This window comes from Mastigoproctus giganteus, chromosome 2 (assembly GCF_048544385.1).
Source record: "Mastigoproctus giganteus isolate SK-2022 chromosome 2, ASM4854438v1, whole genome shotgun sequence".
Classification (NCBI taxonomy): domain Eukaryota; kingdom Metazoa; phylum Arthropoda; class Arachnida; order Uropygi; family Thelyphonidae; genus Mastigoproctus; species Mastigoproctus giganteus.
The window spans coordinates 30,175,863-30,192,952 of NC_143576.1; the positions used below are offsets into that span (position 1 = coordinate 30,175,863).

At 36.0% G+C, this 17,090-nt stretch overlaps 2 protein-coding genes across 3 annotated transcripts in view; one reads left to right on the forward strand and one right to left on the reverse strand.

Annotated features, from left to right (window-relative positions):
* Positions 1-1,901, reverse strand: part of LOC150089241 (solute carrier family 12 member 2-like) — a 544,391-nt gene extending 542,490 nt beyond the window's left edge. For both annotated transcript variants that reach the window (XM_090388535.1, XM_090388531.1), the window contains exon 1: positions 1,446-1,901. In XM_090388535.1, the coding sequence (XP_090244661.1) occupies positions 1,446-1,865 (420 nt within the window). In that variant the 5' untranslated portion in view covers positions 1,866-1,901. The remainder of the gene's footprint in view (positions 1-1,445) is intronic.
* A 259-nt stretch (positions 1,902-2,160) lies between these two features.
* The window catches only part of COX5A (Cytochrome c oxidase subunit 5A), a 58,829-nt gene continuing 43,899 nt past the window's right edge, over positions 2,161-17,090 (forward strand). The window contains exon 1 of the mRNA XM_090390397.1: positions 2,161-2,349. Coding sequence (XP_090246523.1) covers positions 2,271-2,349 — 79 coding nt within the window. The 5' untranslated portion in view covers positions 2,161-2,270. The remainder of the gene's footprint in view (positions 2,350-17,090) is intronic.

Here is a 17,090-nt window from a genome sequence, read left to right on the forward strand (position 1 = left end):
TCTCGTTCCGACTTTGTTTACCACATGATGCGTGGATGGGATCCTGACCTTGCATCAATGAGGTGAGAACTACTGAAACGCTGTGGGCGGGGGTACAATAACATACCTCTCTAAAAAGTGCTTTTCATTGTGAAGACAATCCTTGGCGATAACTATATCTTGACAAAGGGTCAGTCTTCCCGGAACCCGGGTGCAAGAATTAGTGTTGCTGTCATCCGGTTGTCTATCTGGATTGAGAACCCAATTTGTGGATTTGGAGCCTGTTCCATCAAAGGCATGCTGCGTCCAGCCCCGTCTTCACATGATCAAATCAATATGATTACGGAAAAAAATCAATATGATTACCTGATCTACACAAATTTCTTTGTCAATTGCCTATCTCCGTAAATAAAAGAAAAAAAAATGCAAGACTTGTTCACATGTAAATCCAAGTAAAATGCAATAAACGAAATTCAGTGTTTTTTACCCTGGAGATAAATAAAATCTTAATACATTTTAATTCAAGCTTCACTAAACTCTTCTTTAATTATATTACTGTACAACATTATTCGTATTTATATTAGTACTAACACAGGCGAAATGTTTTTGGAAAACCAGGTTTATTTAGCACCTTAAAATTAAATTTTTAATCGAAACACTGCGCGCACATAATCAGACAAGAAAAGGAATATCAATAAATGAAGAGAACCAGTGTGATAAAATATGTGACTATACACACACACACACACACACACACACACACACGCGCGCGCGCACACACACACACACCAAGCGTTAAGAGCCGGCACAAGTCTCTGAACAAAAAGAAAAAAAACCTCACTGAACCCTCTTTAATTTTTTATATCAAAAGACCCCATTCTTCGTCCCCTCTCCTCGATATATATATATATATATATATTTTTTTTTTTTTTTTTTTCGCTCTGCATTAATATTATGGTAAGATATGAACGATTATTTCATAGATAAAAAAAGTGCCGTTTAATGATTTGAGAGAGCAACATTAAATTAAAAAAAAAAGATATTAAAGATGTTGTAGGGTTATTATTCGTAAAACATAAATGCACTTAGTTGTCCATTAAAAAAAAAATGTGCACATGAATAAGAAATTCATATACACAAACAAGTCATTAACCAGGCGATTTTTTTCAGATAATATTTCATTGAGTAAATATTCACAACCACCACCCTCATTGTCACAATAGTATCAAAACAGCACATCAACTGGAATACTGGTAGTATTTCCATACAGTATTCGACACGGAGAATTAAGGTGTATATAGAAGTTACCGAATATCATGAATGACATCATGCATATTTGCGGTCATACATTTAAGCACGCATCCACACACAAACGCTAATAATTAACGCTAAGCATAAACATATAACTGAAAATAACTTTCGCATGAGAATGGCATTATAGGTCTACGTTTAAAATTAAAACAAACCTTGTGGTCTAGCGACATTGTGAGAGTAGCATTGTGGAGTTCATCCAGTGTTGGTCTGTTAAGCTGACCATGGACGGACATGACATTTCGATAATAATCCAGACGAGGAAGAGCTTCTCTGGTATAATGACGTAAACTTCTAACATTGTGAGTATCATAGCCGCCTGAATGTTGAGTAGGCGACTGGCATTTAGATGATCCGATTGAAGCTTGGTTTTCATCAGTTAGCGGTTGGCTCTCAACACTATCTGCATCACGCGTGTATTTGGATCTCGGAGATGTAACATCATTAGAAAAATCTACTTTAGCTACCTGAAATCGTGAATGCTTTGGATCCCCTTTTGAAAAATTTTTTCCCATTTCAATCCATTCTCCACGTTTAGGAGAACGTTCACGTTCTTTTGGTTCTCCAGCTTCCATCTCGTTTGCCGCCTTTATATTGTACAAAATTGTCACATATACACGCTCTTCTTACCGGTAGTGTATTTATGTTTCATTGGTAAAATCCTGGAAACGAGAGTGCAATGGAACGTACCTAGGTGGCAGTGTAAAGTTAAACATTGGCAAATGTTTTCAGCGATCAATTAAAAAATAAATGAAAATTAAAAGTTTTGTTAATAACATATTTTCACTTTAGTCAGATGTAGTTAATCTTTACTAGACTTACATTTGTAAACTTGACTATTATATCGATATTTTTTATTGCGGGCTTATCATTTCTAAGAATTCTGGGATTGCGTCACGGAGTGCTGTAGACCTTGGGAAGGGTACGTTAGCGGTAAAGAGCTTTGGGATTAAAAAGAGTTTATAGATATTTGTGATATAATGTTTCGGTGTATTGCGAATTCAGCTTTTCAGCAATTGAAAAATATTGCAGTTTATCAAAATCTTAAAGTCTTGCCAGGTAAGATTTAAAAATGATGCAAACCTTGTACATTATAGTAAGCCTAATAATGCATAAAATAGACTGGCCTATTACACTGCTTTCCATATACACACTGTACTACAATTTTAGAGTTACATATAGATGTCAGAAATTTTAATAGAAGAAATTGACGATGTCAAAATAGGAAAATTAGTAATATTTTCCGGACAGGATTGACTGACCTTTTCGACCCTCCACCAGGCGATACTCGTTGCTTCTTTTCACATTTTCCCACATCAGAAATGTATTACAATAGTCATAATACTTTGATATTTATTTCTATTCACCTCGCGTGTGTTTGGAAATTTAGTTTTACTACTCTTCTGTTATCCAGTGTATTTTGGCTATCATAAGGATATATGTAAAGGTGGTGGAGATCTGAGGAATAATTTTCACCCAGAAATATTGAAAACACGCTGCCATTTAAGTCAGTTTTCAGGCCATGACATTAAAAGGACTAAATTTTACTTATTGAATTAAATCCCTTTCTCTGAATCAGATTGGTATATACTCCCAGCTTGTCCTCAAACATCTCCCCTAAACATCTATCTGTAAAGATGCTAAAAGTGTTGGTAAATCAATTAGATGCACAAGGTGCTTTTATAATAAACACAATTCTAATATTTTTTGCAAATATGTTAAAGCTGAGATCAGAATTATTAAAAATCAAAGGCAGCTGTTATACCTCAATACCTTCAACTTATTCAAGGGATTCACCATCCTAAATTGCCAGTTCCGCAAAGATCCATTAGAACCTTGCTCAGCAACTGAAATGGTGAGGAAAATTGAAGTACACACTTCCTAAACTTGTGTAATATCTAATTACTTTGACTATGAAGTTAACCTGTATAGAACTGCACTGTGGAATTTATAAGTATAAACCTTCCATCTGAGTATAAGTATAAACCTTCCATCTGAGTATAAGTATAAACCTTCCATCTGAGTATAAGTATAAACCTTCCATCTGAGTATAAGTATAAACCTTCCTATGTCTGAGCATATAAGGCTTTGGAAGTTGACTCCAATGCACAGAAACATATTTCTTTGAAATGCATCATAAACTTCATATCCTCAGAATAATTAAATTGTTTTGGCTAATTAAATAGGAACTGAGATGGCTATCTGATCTAAAAAAAACCCATTATTCCTTATATTAACAAAATCATCTTGCCTTTGATTTCCTGATTCCATTATCTATTTTAGCTCATGCTCTCAGTGGAGTGAACCTTAAGATGTACATGCCAGCTCCCCTTCACTAATTCTTATGCTGACTATGTTTGTGGATATGTTTTCCAAAATTCAGCAAGACAATCCAAGTCTTTAACTTCCACTTCTTCAAAGCAGTGGTTCATAAAACAGACACCAACACCAGAAGGCACATGTAACAAAATCTTTCAGCAAACTGAAAAAAAAAAGGCAGATCTCCATTTTACGAAAACAACTGTATAAACCTCATCAGTAAACTTAATATTAACATCTTATGGCTTCACCTTAGACAAGAAATTCAGGAGGAGTATAGTATTCCTAATCATCCAGACCACATAATATTGCACCTGAGATATGCTCAGTGCAATATTATGTAGTCTGGATAATTAGTAGTACTGCACTGGGATATGTTCAAAATACAGGGTATGTTTGTGTTTATATCAGAGTGGGGCCTGAAAATTTAGCGTTTTTAGAATTGAAGTAATATAAGAGAATATACACACATACTGTAGATTTGCAATTATGCAAAATGTAAAAAATGTCGGTCGTCGCTAGAAAGTTTTGTGATATGCAACCCGGAGCTCAAGGCCTGTTTTCCAAAATGTAAAAAAAAACTCATAAATGACAAAAATATAAATTTTTTTACTTGCATATTTTTAAAAGTGTACTAGAGTGGAACTTCTGACAAAATTTAATACATATTTTTCAACAAAGGAAAGCAGTGAAGTTTTCTTTTTTTTTCTTTCGTTACAGTTATTGATTTTATGGAGCATCATCATCCTTATTTATGCTGCTCCAGGGTGTTGGGTTTTTAGAAGTGCATTTTATGTTCACAGGCTGATTTGCATTTTGTGTGGGTAATTTAAAAGGAAAGATCACACTCCCTTTACCGGAGATTGGCTAATTACAACTCCTATGAAATAGGAATTTAAGAATTCCTCCAATCTTCAGTAGGATGTGAATCTGTACATTTCCCAACAGGTGATGAAACCACCATACACTCATGTAGGGTGCTTTTCCATTGGTTGGCCTTCTTGTACAATTGGTACTATGTAGATTTTAAAGCATTTTTTTGTTAGCAAGTGCGGCATCTAATTGTTCCATTTGGCCAAGTCTGGACTGCATATAAGACAAAGAAGGATTAACCAAGACCACAAAGACCCCAATTAATCTGTTTCCAGTTATGTATAAAATTTGAGATTAATATTTTATTGTGTATGCCCTCGGACAAAAAAAAAAAAGTGTAATTTTCACATTTTGATTAAACTTGTGATGTGCTAATATAATTCTGAAATATAATTCTGAAAAGTATTTTAGCAAAATAAAGGATCTTGTGTTGACTGCCAGTTATAATAGTTTTGAATAATGTATTTTCTAATGATCATGCATTTAAGTTTAAACATCCTTGGATCACTTGAACCAGCCTGACTTTATAATTAAAATTGGTGAGAAGGGTGCAAAACTTGAACTGGTGGACTTTTCCACGAAGCCACATTTTTGAGATCCCTGTCTGGATGCTGATTTTCTATTTATTGAGATGCTCTCTATTAACTGTTACTGCCCTGCAAGATAGCCTATTTACTGACGTACATACTTTTGATGTCGAAGTAATGAGATTTTTCCTGTGTGTGTGTGTGTTGCATTTTTTAGACACCAACACCAAGAAGGCAGACACCGGCTGCACTTCAAGAATTAAGTGCAATTCTTGAAGAGCAGCTGGATGCCATCCTACTTCTTTTTACAGGCCTCAAACCTTTCTGTGGACTTTTTGCACTGTATATCACTAGAAATTTGTTTCACATTGAAGTTAAATAAGAGTTAATTTTTTTATTATTTACAATTAACTTAAAGAATGCAAGTTTTTTTTTTTGTTTTATACAGAACATATAAACATAGTGAAAATGGCAACTATACTTCATATTAAATATTAATTTTACAGTATATGTGCACAGGCAATAACTTGCTTTTGTTGCGTAATAAGGTGTGAATGTCTGCAAAGTAAGTTATTCCTTAGTTTTTATAATTATGTAGAAAAATGCAGTTTATGACCAGTTAATTTACTATATATATATAATGTGGTTATTACATTTTATATGTATGTATTCTTTTAGATTTGCGAGTTCTTCTGTGCTGCGTTAATGCCATTGTATTTTTGCCATAGGCCAATTGTACATTATACGCGCCAGTATATATTCGTTTAATTGTAGATTGTTACTGATTATTGGTGTTTTTCATATAAGTATTAGTGTTCGTACAAATTTGTAATCAAGTTAACCTAGTTTGGTTATCTTCATTCCATATGGCCTATACATTTTGAGTTAAGATAAAAAGTATAATGCTAAATGATAAAACAATCTACAATTAAACGTGTATATATATAATGTGTATGTGCATTTTGCAACCACCCAGTTTACCCTATATTTATTTCTAATATCTGGACAGTGCTGGCCAGCTATTAGAAATAAATATTGCTGTTGAATTATTAGGGATAAATATATGGAACTTCATTCAAAACGAGATTTTTTTCGTTTTATAAGAATCTAAGAAAGGAAAAAATATGTAAGCAAATACAATAGAGATTTTAGGATTTTTATGGTTTTGCAAAGACAACTTTCTTTGTAGGTATATTTATGAATTTTTTTAACTATTTTTTCATAATGTATTAAAAATAAAAATAAATTTTCTGTTTATACTCCGGGACGACCAAACGGTCAGAGGAGTTCGCATGATAGATTGAATACAAGAAACAGCACCGTATTCAGTAGTCACGGGCTTGAACCCTGGTCACTGAAGGCACGTGTACTTAGGCACCCGCACGCCTGACCACTAGACTACAAATATCTCTTCACAACCTTATATATGTTCCACAAAAATTTATTATTAAAATCTATGCAATCCCAGATTAATCAAATTAAGATTATATTTTTAATGGGTAGAATTTGTGCAATTAAAAATAATGCCCTGAAAGCTATAGAGATATGTCATATCAATAGCAAGAGCTGGATTTGTATTCTGTAAGAAATTAGAGGAATTCTTAAAGGCTTATTCGGTTGGGGCTTTACTTAGCCAGTCTCAAGTTGAGGTAGTAAGTTTTTCCTATGAATTATTCTGACTTTTTAAGCCTGCACAATGTACAAGTCGGCTTATGACACATCTTTATGTAGGCATAATACACATAAACCATATGAAATGGCACATACCTAGGCACAGTTATATGAAGCAAATGTGAAAACGTTCCTGAGAATAAAAGTAGCTTTTATAAAAATTTTATATTTTAGAATTTCATAAAATAAAAACACATAAATCTGACATAGTTATCACATTCTAGAATTTGAAAGCTTCTTCCTTGGTCAGTTATTCTTTCCATTTTGATTTTCCTAATGGTTTTGTTGCAAATTTTCCTTTCCCTATATGTATCCCTGGATAAATTAATAAGTATAATTTTATATATTTTTTGAAAGTTGCAAGGGGCACTGACCACACCCTGCCTACTTTGCTTGCCAGCCCACAGCTCCATAAAACAGTCAACATAACTAATGTATTTTGAATTGATCTTTGTGAATTTTGTATTGATTTATTGTGAATTTTTTATTCAGTTGGGGTCAGTCAAATAATAAAAGAAAAATGGGAAAAGAAGAATAACCTGGTTTTTTTTTCTTGTCCTTTGGATATGCTGTTGAATATTTATTTTTTCACAATATTGCAAATCATATTGGTTTCCACGAGATCTTTGGCATCTATAATATGAATTTTAATTTTAATCAAGATAAAGCCACATACAGCTGACTACACCCAAAGATTGGCTTATGCTGATCTGTATGAAGATCAACATGATTCCTAAAATAACATCAATAGCTTTAGAATTTATATAAATAAAATGAAATATAATTAATAAAAAGGTTAAAAATAATATAATAAAACTGATGATAAAAAATAAAATTGAGTTTTCAATACAACTAACATAAATAAAATCAAAGATAATTAGCCAACTAACAGTTGCACATATTTTCTTTTTGACAGGAACAGGTATTAAGAGCATATGGTCTTTCAGTTGGATAATGCATTATTTTGGACAGTACAGGGAGTATCAAAAAGTTTGTACCCTTACCTAGAAATTCTAAATAGCCCTAGAAAGGTGAAATTCCACAGTAACTTTGATGCTTTTCTATGTACTCGCCATGTATAGTAACACATTTCTCCCATCTGTGGATCAGTTGTTTAATGACTTGATCATAGAAGTCTGCACTTTTTTGCCTGAAACCACGATTCCATTTCATTGAGGACTTCTTGAGACAAATTAAAGCGGCATCCACACAATGATTTCTTCATTTCTCGAACAAGAAGTCTGATTTTTTTTTTTTTTTTTTTGGTAGTTGTTGGCGCATCGGCTTCTGTGGCCATAATGCACCTCCCAAGGTTTTTGCAGTACTTTGATCCAAGCCCGAGGCGGGATTTGAACCCACGACCTTTGGGTTGCCAGGCAGGCACTTTACCCACCTGGCTAGCCCGATCGGCATCTGATGTTGTGCTAGGGCAGTAGAATAGGGTGGGTACTGCAGTAGCATAAATCCAACAGTTGGGGAGAGCATCGCATTTGACATTGCTTCTTAAAAGGCATCGGCAATCTTGGAACTCACTGTGTGGAGACCTTCGACATGTGCAGATGTTCATGTAAAATGTTGTGGGCAGGCCCATAACTAATTCCTACTGCATTTGCGATGAAATTAACTGCCACATCTCTGTCACTCAGCACCAGCCGCTCAACCTTTGCAACCGTCTCACTGTCTGTGGATGTTGATGGCCTTTCTTCTCTTGGCTCATCAAAGACACTTGTACGACCACACTGGAGCTCGATACTCCACTTTGTCAACCATAGGATCCTTTCTCAGATTCCGGGCTCCACCTCTGGTGTATGATCACCTACAGGAATGAAATTTCATATGTTAGTTATTGAATATGTAGACAATCTATATTAAAAATGTCATCTTCCTACTGATGTTTTATCTAGGTCTGGGCATGAACCTTTTGATACTCCTTTGTATAATGGCAGAATGCAAATGCATATATTATACAGTTGTCCTTGAGCAGGGCCACATTAATGCTACAGCCAAACTGGCCATGGCTGGGGGGCCTCATTTTTGGTTAAAATATTTTCTAAAGTAGTGATAAAAATTTCTAATAATAATAATGAACTAAGAAAACATTTTTCTAAAATTTTTTTTATGTAAACCCCAAACACGAGAGGTATTAGAACCTATAGTACTTAGTACTGTGCTTGGGTTGGAGGTTGAGAAGATGAAAGAAGATATTTGTTGACATTGGACTTGAACTTCTGTAGACTAATTTTCAGGAAATATGTATGAAGGAAGAAACTGAAACTCATAATCCCCAATTTCCAGGTGGCACCACGTCTCCGTAAGCCCTATTATGTCCGTGTTACTTGTTTTAACCAGCAGTTCGAATTCGCTCATTTTGTTCACTTCTAACATTACTATATAAACAAATAAGACTTACTGTTCTTGTATATTTAACAACCCTAAGACAACCCTTGAAGTTTTTTAGGCTCTCTTACCTGGCATTAGCTACCCACTCACTTGAAACGTTTCTGCCCCCAGAACATCTAGATAATATATCCAGTTGGGGTAACAGATAAGAACTCTTGAGGTATGTGCAAGAGTTACTTTGACTAATATTATCCAATAATCGCGTGCCAGTATTACCCACATCCCCCCCCTAACTAGCAGTTTCCCTGAACCTTTAAGGTATCCTCAATAATACTGGCAAAAACTTTTGCACCACCTTTGTTTAAGTGTATCCCGTCTCTACAAAACAAATTCCTTCTAGCTACAAGTGTGGGCCAATCTGATAGAAATTTCCCCCCTAAAGCCTTGTAGAGTCCTTAAAGTCTTGAGTTAATCCACAAGGCTTTTAACATATCCCTCCTATCATGTCTGGGCAGAATTGCACACACATAGACATTGTGGCCTAGCTCGCGGCATTTCCTCAGCATGGTCCTGTATTTTTCCAACAAATCGTCAGATCGTGTACGTTTAATGTCATTAGTCCCCACATGAATAATAATATTCTCTTTACCCCCCCCTAAAATCTGACAATCTGTTGGTGACATCATTAATGGTTGCTCCCGGCAGACATACCCTGGTTCTACTCCACCTATCCTTATTGCAAAAAATATTCCCCGTTTCCCTGACAATGGAGTCTCCTAATAAAACAATGTCCTTTTTAACCACAGTAGTTTGCACTTGGTTTTTCTGTTTTGAGGCCCGAATCGGGTGTGCATCCCTTGGTAGATGGCTGGAGTCTTGAGTCCCTGATGAGCTCCCAGATGCATTATTCTCGAGGGCAAGCACCCGTTTTTTCAGGGACTCAAATTGTTCCATCAGTGCACCAAATTGTAATTTAAGATTGGTGCACTCCTTACATCGATCACAAAGAAAAGAATCCCCAGGTGAACTATGGTTAGTCACCAGGTCGACCTTGGAAAACATTCCACAGGTTCCGCAACGGATTAAATCACTACTCACCCGTAAATCGCCATCGGCTATTTCCATGTGAGTCACGATACCCTGTGATGTGTTTAAGGTAAATCTCGTAACTACCATTATAAAATTACCTAAATATCAATGAAAATTAACTTTAAAAAATTATACCTATAATATTATTAAAATCAAACTGTTACAGGAAAACCTATAACAAAATAATTCAACAATATCTAAATAAATCAAATATTTAAAAGCACTAATCAACAGTAATCCAATCCACTTAACTGAGGAGCCTTGACGAAGCGCGTCCACTCACCTCGAATGCCAACACTCAAATGAGTTAGAAAGAATAGAAGTAATTGCAATGGGACGATAATTGGATGGGAAGGATTTGTCACCCTTTTTAGGAACTGGCTGGATAAGAGCAAATTTCCAAGCAGAAGGAAAAACACCTTTCGAATAAGAAAGTGAAAAAAGGCGGCAAAGAATAGGAGTAAGTTCAGGAGCACAGTTCTGAGAACAAGTGGAGAAATACCATCGGAACCTGGAGCTTTCTTAGCATCAAGATTCTTCAAAATCCTTCTGCATCCTTTTGACGGAAGACCACAGGAGGCATTGAATGGAGCATGTTGGGAATGGTGGGAGGTGTTTTACCAAGATCATTAATACATGAGTTGGAGGAAAAATGGGATGTTAGCAGGTCAGCTTTATCCTTGGCTGAAGTGACAACAGAACCATCTGGTTTGGACAGAGGTGGAAGCAGAGATAGGCAAAAGTTGCGGCCAGTAGCTTTGGCAAGAGACCAAAATGCTCGGCTACCATTAGGGCAAGAAGCAAGTTTTCTACTCTTAGCTTATTCAAACTCTAGTTTAGACTGATTAATAACTGTTTTACAATTGTTGCAAGCTTTGGTGTAGGCACAAAATGAAACTGAAGAATTAGAAACAAGCCAATTACGATATGCAATGTTCTTCTCTTGAACAGCCTTAGCACATTTATTGGAAAACCAAGCTTTAGGTAAAGGACGAGATTTTAAAGAGGAGTGTAGGATAAAGGATTCCATTCCTGCAAGAATAATTTCACTGACATGATCTGAGCAAATGTTGACATCAGTAGTTTTGAAACAGTAATCTGACCAAGGAAAAGAAGAAAAGAAATCTCGCAGGTCATCCCATTTTGCATTCTTGTAATGCCAAACAACACCAGGTTGGGAATTGCCATGAGATAAAGTCTCCACAGGAGAAGAGACAATTACCAAGTTGTGATCTGAAGTGCCTAAAGGGCCTCTCACTTCGACCGTGTACTTAGAAGGGTTGTTTGTGAGAAAAAGATCAAGCGTGTTGGCTGTATGATTAGGATTGTCTGGTATTCTTGTAGGTAAATGAACAATCTGTGCAAGGTCATTAGTAAATGCAAAAGCCTCAGCATCTCGACCAGCTGGGTCAGTGTGACTAGAAAACGGAAGCCAGCTGGAGTTGTGAACATTAAAATCACCAAGGAAAATTACCTCACTGTTAGGAAAGTTGGACTGGAGAAAGTCAAGTTGCAAAGAAAGGAAGTCAAAGAGCTCCAAGTGATTAGTGGAGTTGGGAGAACGGTAGAGAAAACAGATGAATTTGACACAATGAGGTAGAGAGATTTTAAGCCAGAGAAGATCGAAGAGAGGAGATTCCAAATTGCCTAGTCTCTGACAGGAAATATCAGAACAGACATATGCACAAGTACCACCTTTCAGGTGAAAGGAATCATACAACGAATAATTTGGGCATCTGAGATGAGTGGTAGTTGAATCAATCGATAACTGAGATTCTGTCAGAAAAAGTACATGGGGTTTGGCAGACTGAAAGTGGAAATGGACATCGTTGAGATTAGAAATGAGACCACGTATATTTGTGAAATGAATTCGGAATTGTTTTGGGAGGTTTAGATCTTTTTGCAGATAAGCTTGCTCTATTAGTTTTACAATTCATGGTGTATTCAATAGTAAGAAAAAGTGGGTGGGACATACTGTATGAAGTAGTGAAATTTTTGGATATGGCGTACACGTGGTAAGAATATACCCAGATCCTTGACATAACGTGGCCTCGACAATGCTCCCCGCATACACACTACTCGGACTTCCTCCAGTCACTATCTGGCAGAGTAGAGGTAGCAAGATTATACAGTAGCTGATCTGGAAGCCTCCTAGAGAGGTTACCAATAGGTTCAGTTCGGTGTACTAACTAGTGGCCGGCCTGCCAACACCAGTTTAGAGCTGTACCCTCGAAATGTAAGGAATATTGGATCTCACCACGATGTTCATCATAACCTTAAATGTCATCAATTATACTGCATGATGGAAGAGAAGGGGAAGGGTTGACTGAAACTTAGCCCTAGAGACTAAACATGGGTTCCACCACTTCAAGCCTCCAATAAGCAAAGTGGTGGTATTGCACCGGTTGATGAGAATCATCTACCACCTAGTACTGCCTGGTAACATAGAGGGGCGGCATTCCTCCATGTTGTGTGAGCGCCACACCTCGACCCCTGCTTTATGTTGTTTCACATCCCGGTGGTCATCCACCATGTACATGTGCATGGAGGTTATACCCAGGATCACTAACAGTCCCCACCATCGTAAAGGTGCAAGCAGAGGATTTGGCTGTCACAGACCGTCCGGACTTTGCCGAAACAAGTAATATAAAAGCATCATCAGCCATTTTCAATCCACTGCAGGATGAACGCCTGTTCAGCAACTTTCGAGTTCTATCTGTTTTGTGCAATGGACATCCATTTACTACCAACGAACTCGTGAATTTCATCTGTCCATCACCGTTGTTGTCTTTCAGGTTTTCTTCTAGCTCCTCTTTGGTACCATTCTTTTATTTTCTCAGTCCATCTGTCATCATGTCTTCAAGCTGTGTGTCCTGCCCAAGACCATTTTAGTTCTTTAGTTTTGATAAGAATGTCCTTTTACTTGAGTTTGCTGCCTAATCCATGTGTTACTCTTCTTATCTAACAGTCTGATTCCCAATATAATTCGTTCCATTCTTCACTGTCTAGTTCTCAACTTCTCTTCCATTCTTTTGGTGAGTGCCCAAATTTCACTTCCATAAGTCATGGTGGGTAGTATACATTGGTTCATTATTTTACGTTTCAGACAAATTGGGATATTGCTCCTCAGTATGTGACTGTATTTCCTAAAAGCTATCCATCCAAAATTTATTCTTCTCTTGACTTCCAGCCATTTATCATTATTACAGCTAATAACCTGTCTCAGAGAAGTATATGACTCCACCTTTTCAATTACTGCTCCTTCAATCATTATGTCCCTTTCTGTGGCATACTTGTTCATCCTTACTTTTGTTTTAGCCATATTCATCTTTAGTCCAAAATCCTTACGAACTGTGCATAACTGATTAAGATTTTCCTCTAATTCTTTGGGATCTGGCTTATGATCACAATGTCATCTGCAAATCGTAAATGGGTTAGGTACTCTCCATTCACATTGACTCCTTTCTGCGACCAGTCTAATCTTCTGAAAGCTTCCTCAAGGGTAGTAGTAAACAACTTCTGAGATATTGTATCTCCTTGCCGAAATCCTTTCTTAATTTGAAATTTGTTACTGTCTTTGTCTTGTCTAATAAAGGAGGTAGTATTCTCATATATTTTCTTCAAAATCATAATATATGGGGTATCTGTACGTTGTCTTTCCAGTGCCTGAAACATTACCTTATGCAGTATGGAGTCAAATACCTTTTCATAATCGACAAATTCCAGGCTTAATGGTGTTTTATATTCATTCGCTTTCTCCATTAGATGTGATGTTATGTGAAGGTGATCCATAGTTGAGAATCCTGTCCTAAAGCCAGCTTGCTCTTTCGTTTGGCTCTCATCAAGTATCCTTTCTGATCTGTTAGTAATGACTCTTGTGAACAACTTGTAGATGTTGGATAACAAGCTAATATAAAAGCATACTTAAACTTAACTTGTTAAATGTTTAAATTTTATTCTTATACCATTTTATTGTACAATAATTAAGGTAAATGTTTTTGTTTTTATTGTTACTTTATTTTTGAAGTCAAAAAACATAAAACATTTTTATCAAGGAATTATTTATCACAATATAAATATAAAAACCTATGTAATATTTGTATTTATATAAGTATGTGCAATATATATATATATATATATATATATATTAAAAGGGCCTCAAATTTAAATATGGCTGGGGGCCTATTTCATCCTTGATCCGACCCTGTCCTTGAGAGGTCTTTTGAATATGACTAAAGCAGATGGATAATCTTTTGGTCTTAGAGCACTGTTATGGAGTGGCATTTACACTTTAAATAGAAATTAACTGTTCTGTTCTATATCTTGCTATATATTTGTCAACTTCAATGTTACTTTGCTCACAGAATCTTGATTATTGCAAGAACATAATTGGAATCTGTCTCACAGTTTCAGCCTCCCAATACTCAGAATCAACATTGGAATGGGTTAATGCAATGGTTTTCAAACTCTGTGATACCATGACTCTAAAATGATAAATGAATTTGCCCCCTCCCCATAAAACTGATGATTTCATTTAGGTTAGAGTTCAGCAAGAAATAAATATACTACTCACTCTTAATAATCAAATTTGAACCTGTATATCAAATTAAACAATGATAGACCCTTACAACTTAATAATAATAATATGCAACTCCCACCTCCTCAGTTGCTTGAAATCTCCTATGGGGTCTTAACCTATAATGAGAATCCTGGATTAGTGGATGAGAGGGATTCATCTATATTTGGGTAATATCATTCCCTGATGTTGGAGAATGATCTCATACCACCCTTATATGTGTTTATGCAATTACCTTGAGCCATTTGCTGTTTATTGTGGTTAGGAGCTTTGGAGGGTGAAACTGCATAGTAATTTCCATTATTTGTATGTCTAAGTGGAGCTGGCACTTGTGTGAGGTTGACTTCAGGAGCCAATAGTCTGCTCCTTAAATCTTTTTTTTTTTTTTTTTTTTCTTTGTAATAGAGCAGCTGATTTTTAAATTTTTGCCATCTACAGCTCAGTTGAATAGATTATAGTTTGAATGAAATTTCTTGCGGCGGTTATATCATGTAGAGTCCTGCATCAGGTCAGATACTCACAGGTTATCTACAAGTGGGTCAGGTCTCAGGTAATTTTGCGATTCGTGGGTTGGGTTAAAATGTCAGTTTTTGAATGTAAGTAATTTATTACAGTTTCAAAAATTTAAATATACCACATAGAATAACTATTTTATTAGTTTTTTATTTTTTCTGAATAGTGTATTAATTAAATTAGCAGGTATGTGCATCGCATTTTTATTGTGCAGTTTGAATTGCACATGACTACTCCACTAATGATATTTTTATAAATTATGACATTTGTGATTATAAAATATTAATTTTTTATCCCATCCTCTTTTATCCCTCTCTCAATATCTTTCACACATGAAAAGTAACAAAAAATAGACATTGTTTTATTATTTTCAAATAATTTTCACCCTCTCTTGTCCTTTGAAAATGAGACTTGCACCATTTTGCATCTTCGAGGCTTCTGTTAGTTTCTCTTTTTTTTTTTTTTTTTTTTTTTTCCTGAAGGGGAAAAAAAGGGCTGTTGTGTCGCATCCTTTTCATATTTCTCATACTGTTACCACTATATTAATATAAAAGATAACAAAAACACTTATTTCAAAAAGCATCATAACTATTACATATACAGGGTGATTCACTACCAGTGCGACAAACTTTCAGGAGGTGTAGGGGGCACAAAGACGAATCGGAATCACATAGCATTGCAGGGTCCGAAATGCCTTCGTCATGTGGTAGAGGACGTTGAACGGGAGGTCACATGAACAGCGATCCCGCTGGAAGTCAGCATTTGCGAACCGTTTTTGTTGAAGAAACCAAGTAGCAAAAGCCCTCCAGAGTGGATAATCCGCAGGCTCCAATTATTGGACACGTTGCAGATGGTATGAACTCATTTGGTTTGTTGACAGTATCCTCCATACAGTGGATTGGGAAATACCCAATCGTTGGCCTATCGCTCGAGTACTCGTACTCTGATTGCCTTCTGCAAGATGTAGGACATTCTCCTCATTATCTGTCATCCTCGTCGTTCGCTCTCGATTCATGGTACCTCTCGTGAAACAACCAGTCTCACGTAACCTTCTGTGCAAACGTGCGAAAATCGTATGATGAGGAGCACGCCTGTGCGGGAAACGTTCCTGGTACAAGCGCAGAGTGGCACGCCCATTACAGTCCGCAGCTCTATACGCGAGGTGCATGTCAGCCAGTTCAACGTTTGAATACTCGTCCATCCTACTGCCTCGGGAACCGGTTCGCAAATGCTGACTTCCAGCAGGATCGCTGTTCACACGACCTCCCGTTCAACGTCCTCTACCGCATGACGAAGGCATTTCGGACCATGCAATGCTATGTGATTCCGATTCGTCTTTGTGCCCTCTACACCTCCTGCAAATTTGTCGCACTGGTAGTGAATCACCCTGTATATAACAATATATGTTATTATGTACATAATAACATATATTCTTATATATGCACTGTTGTCACAGCAATTTAAAAAATGTATAAAATTAATTATGATATTAATATATTTTCAATACATTTTTTATATTTATTTGTTTTTTAAATTTTTGTGTATTATATACAATAAAAAAACAATATTGTTGATCCAGTGATTTATTTTATTATTATTGATATATATAAAAATATTAACACAAATTTTCTTAATGTCTTTTTTTTTTTTTGTTTTTGTTTGTTTGTTTTTACTGTGGTGTGGTGTGGTCTAACACAGTGGACCCACACAGGACTATAATATCATGTGATAACCATAAAACGAGTCAATTTTTGTTGGTGTATGCTTAAGAGAGATTAGCATCATTTCTGATTTTTCAGAATTTAAGTGTAGCCTGAAGCAGTTCAGGTAATCCAGAAGTCTGGTTATCTTATTTTTAGTGGTTGTCATGATTAGCATTAGCATTAGTAGAG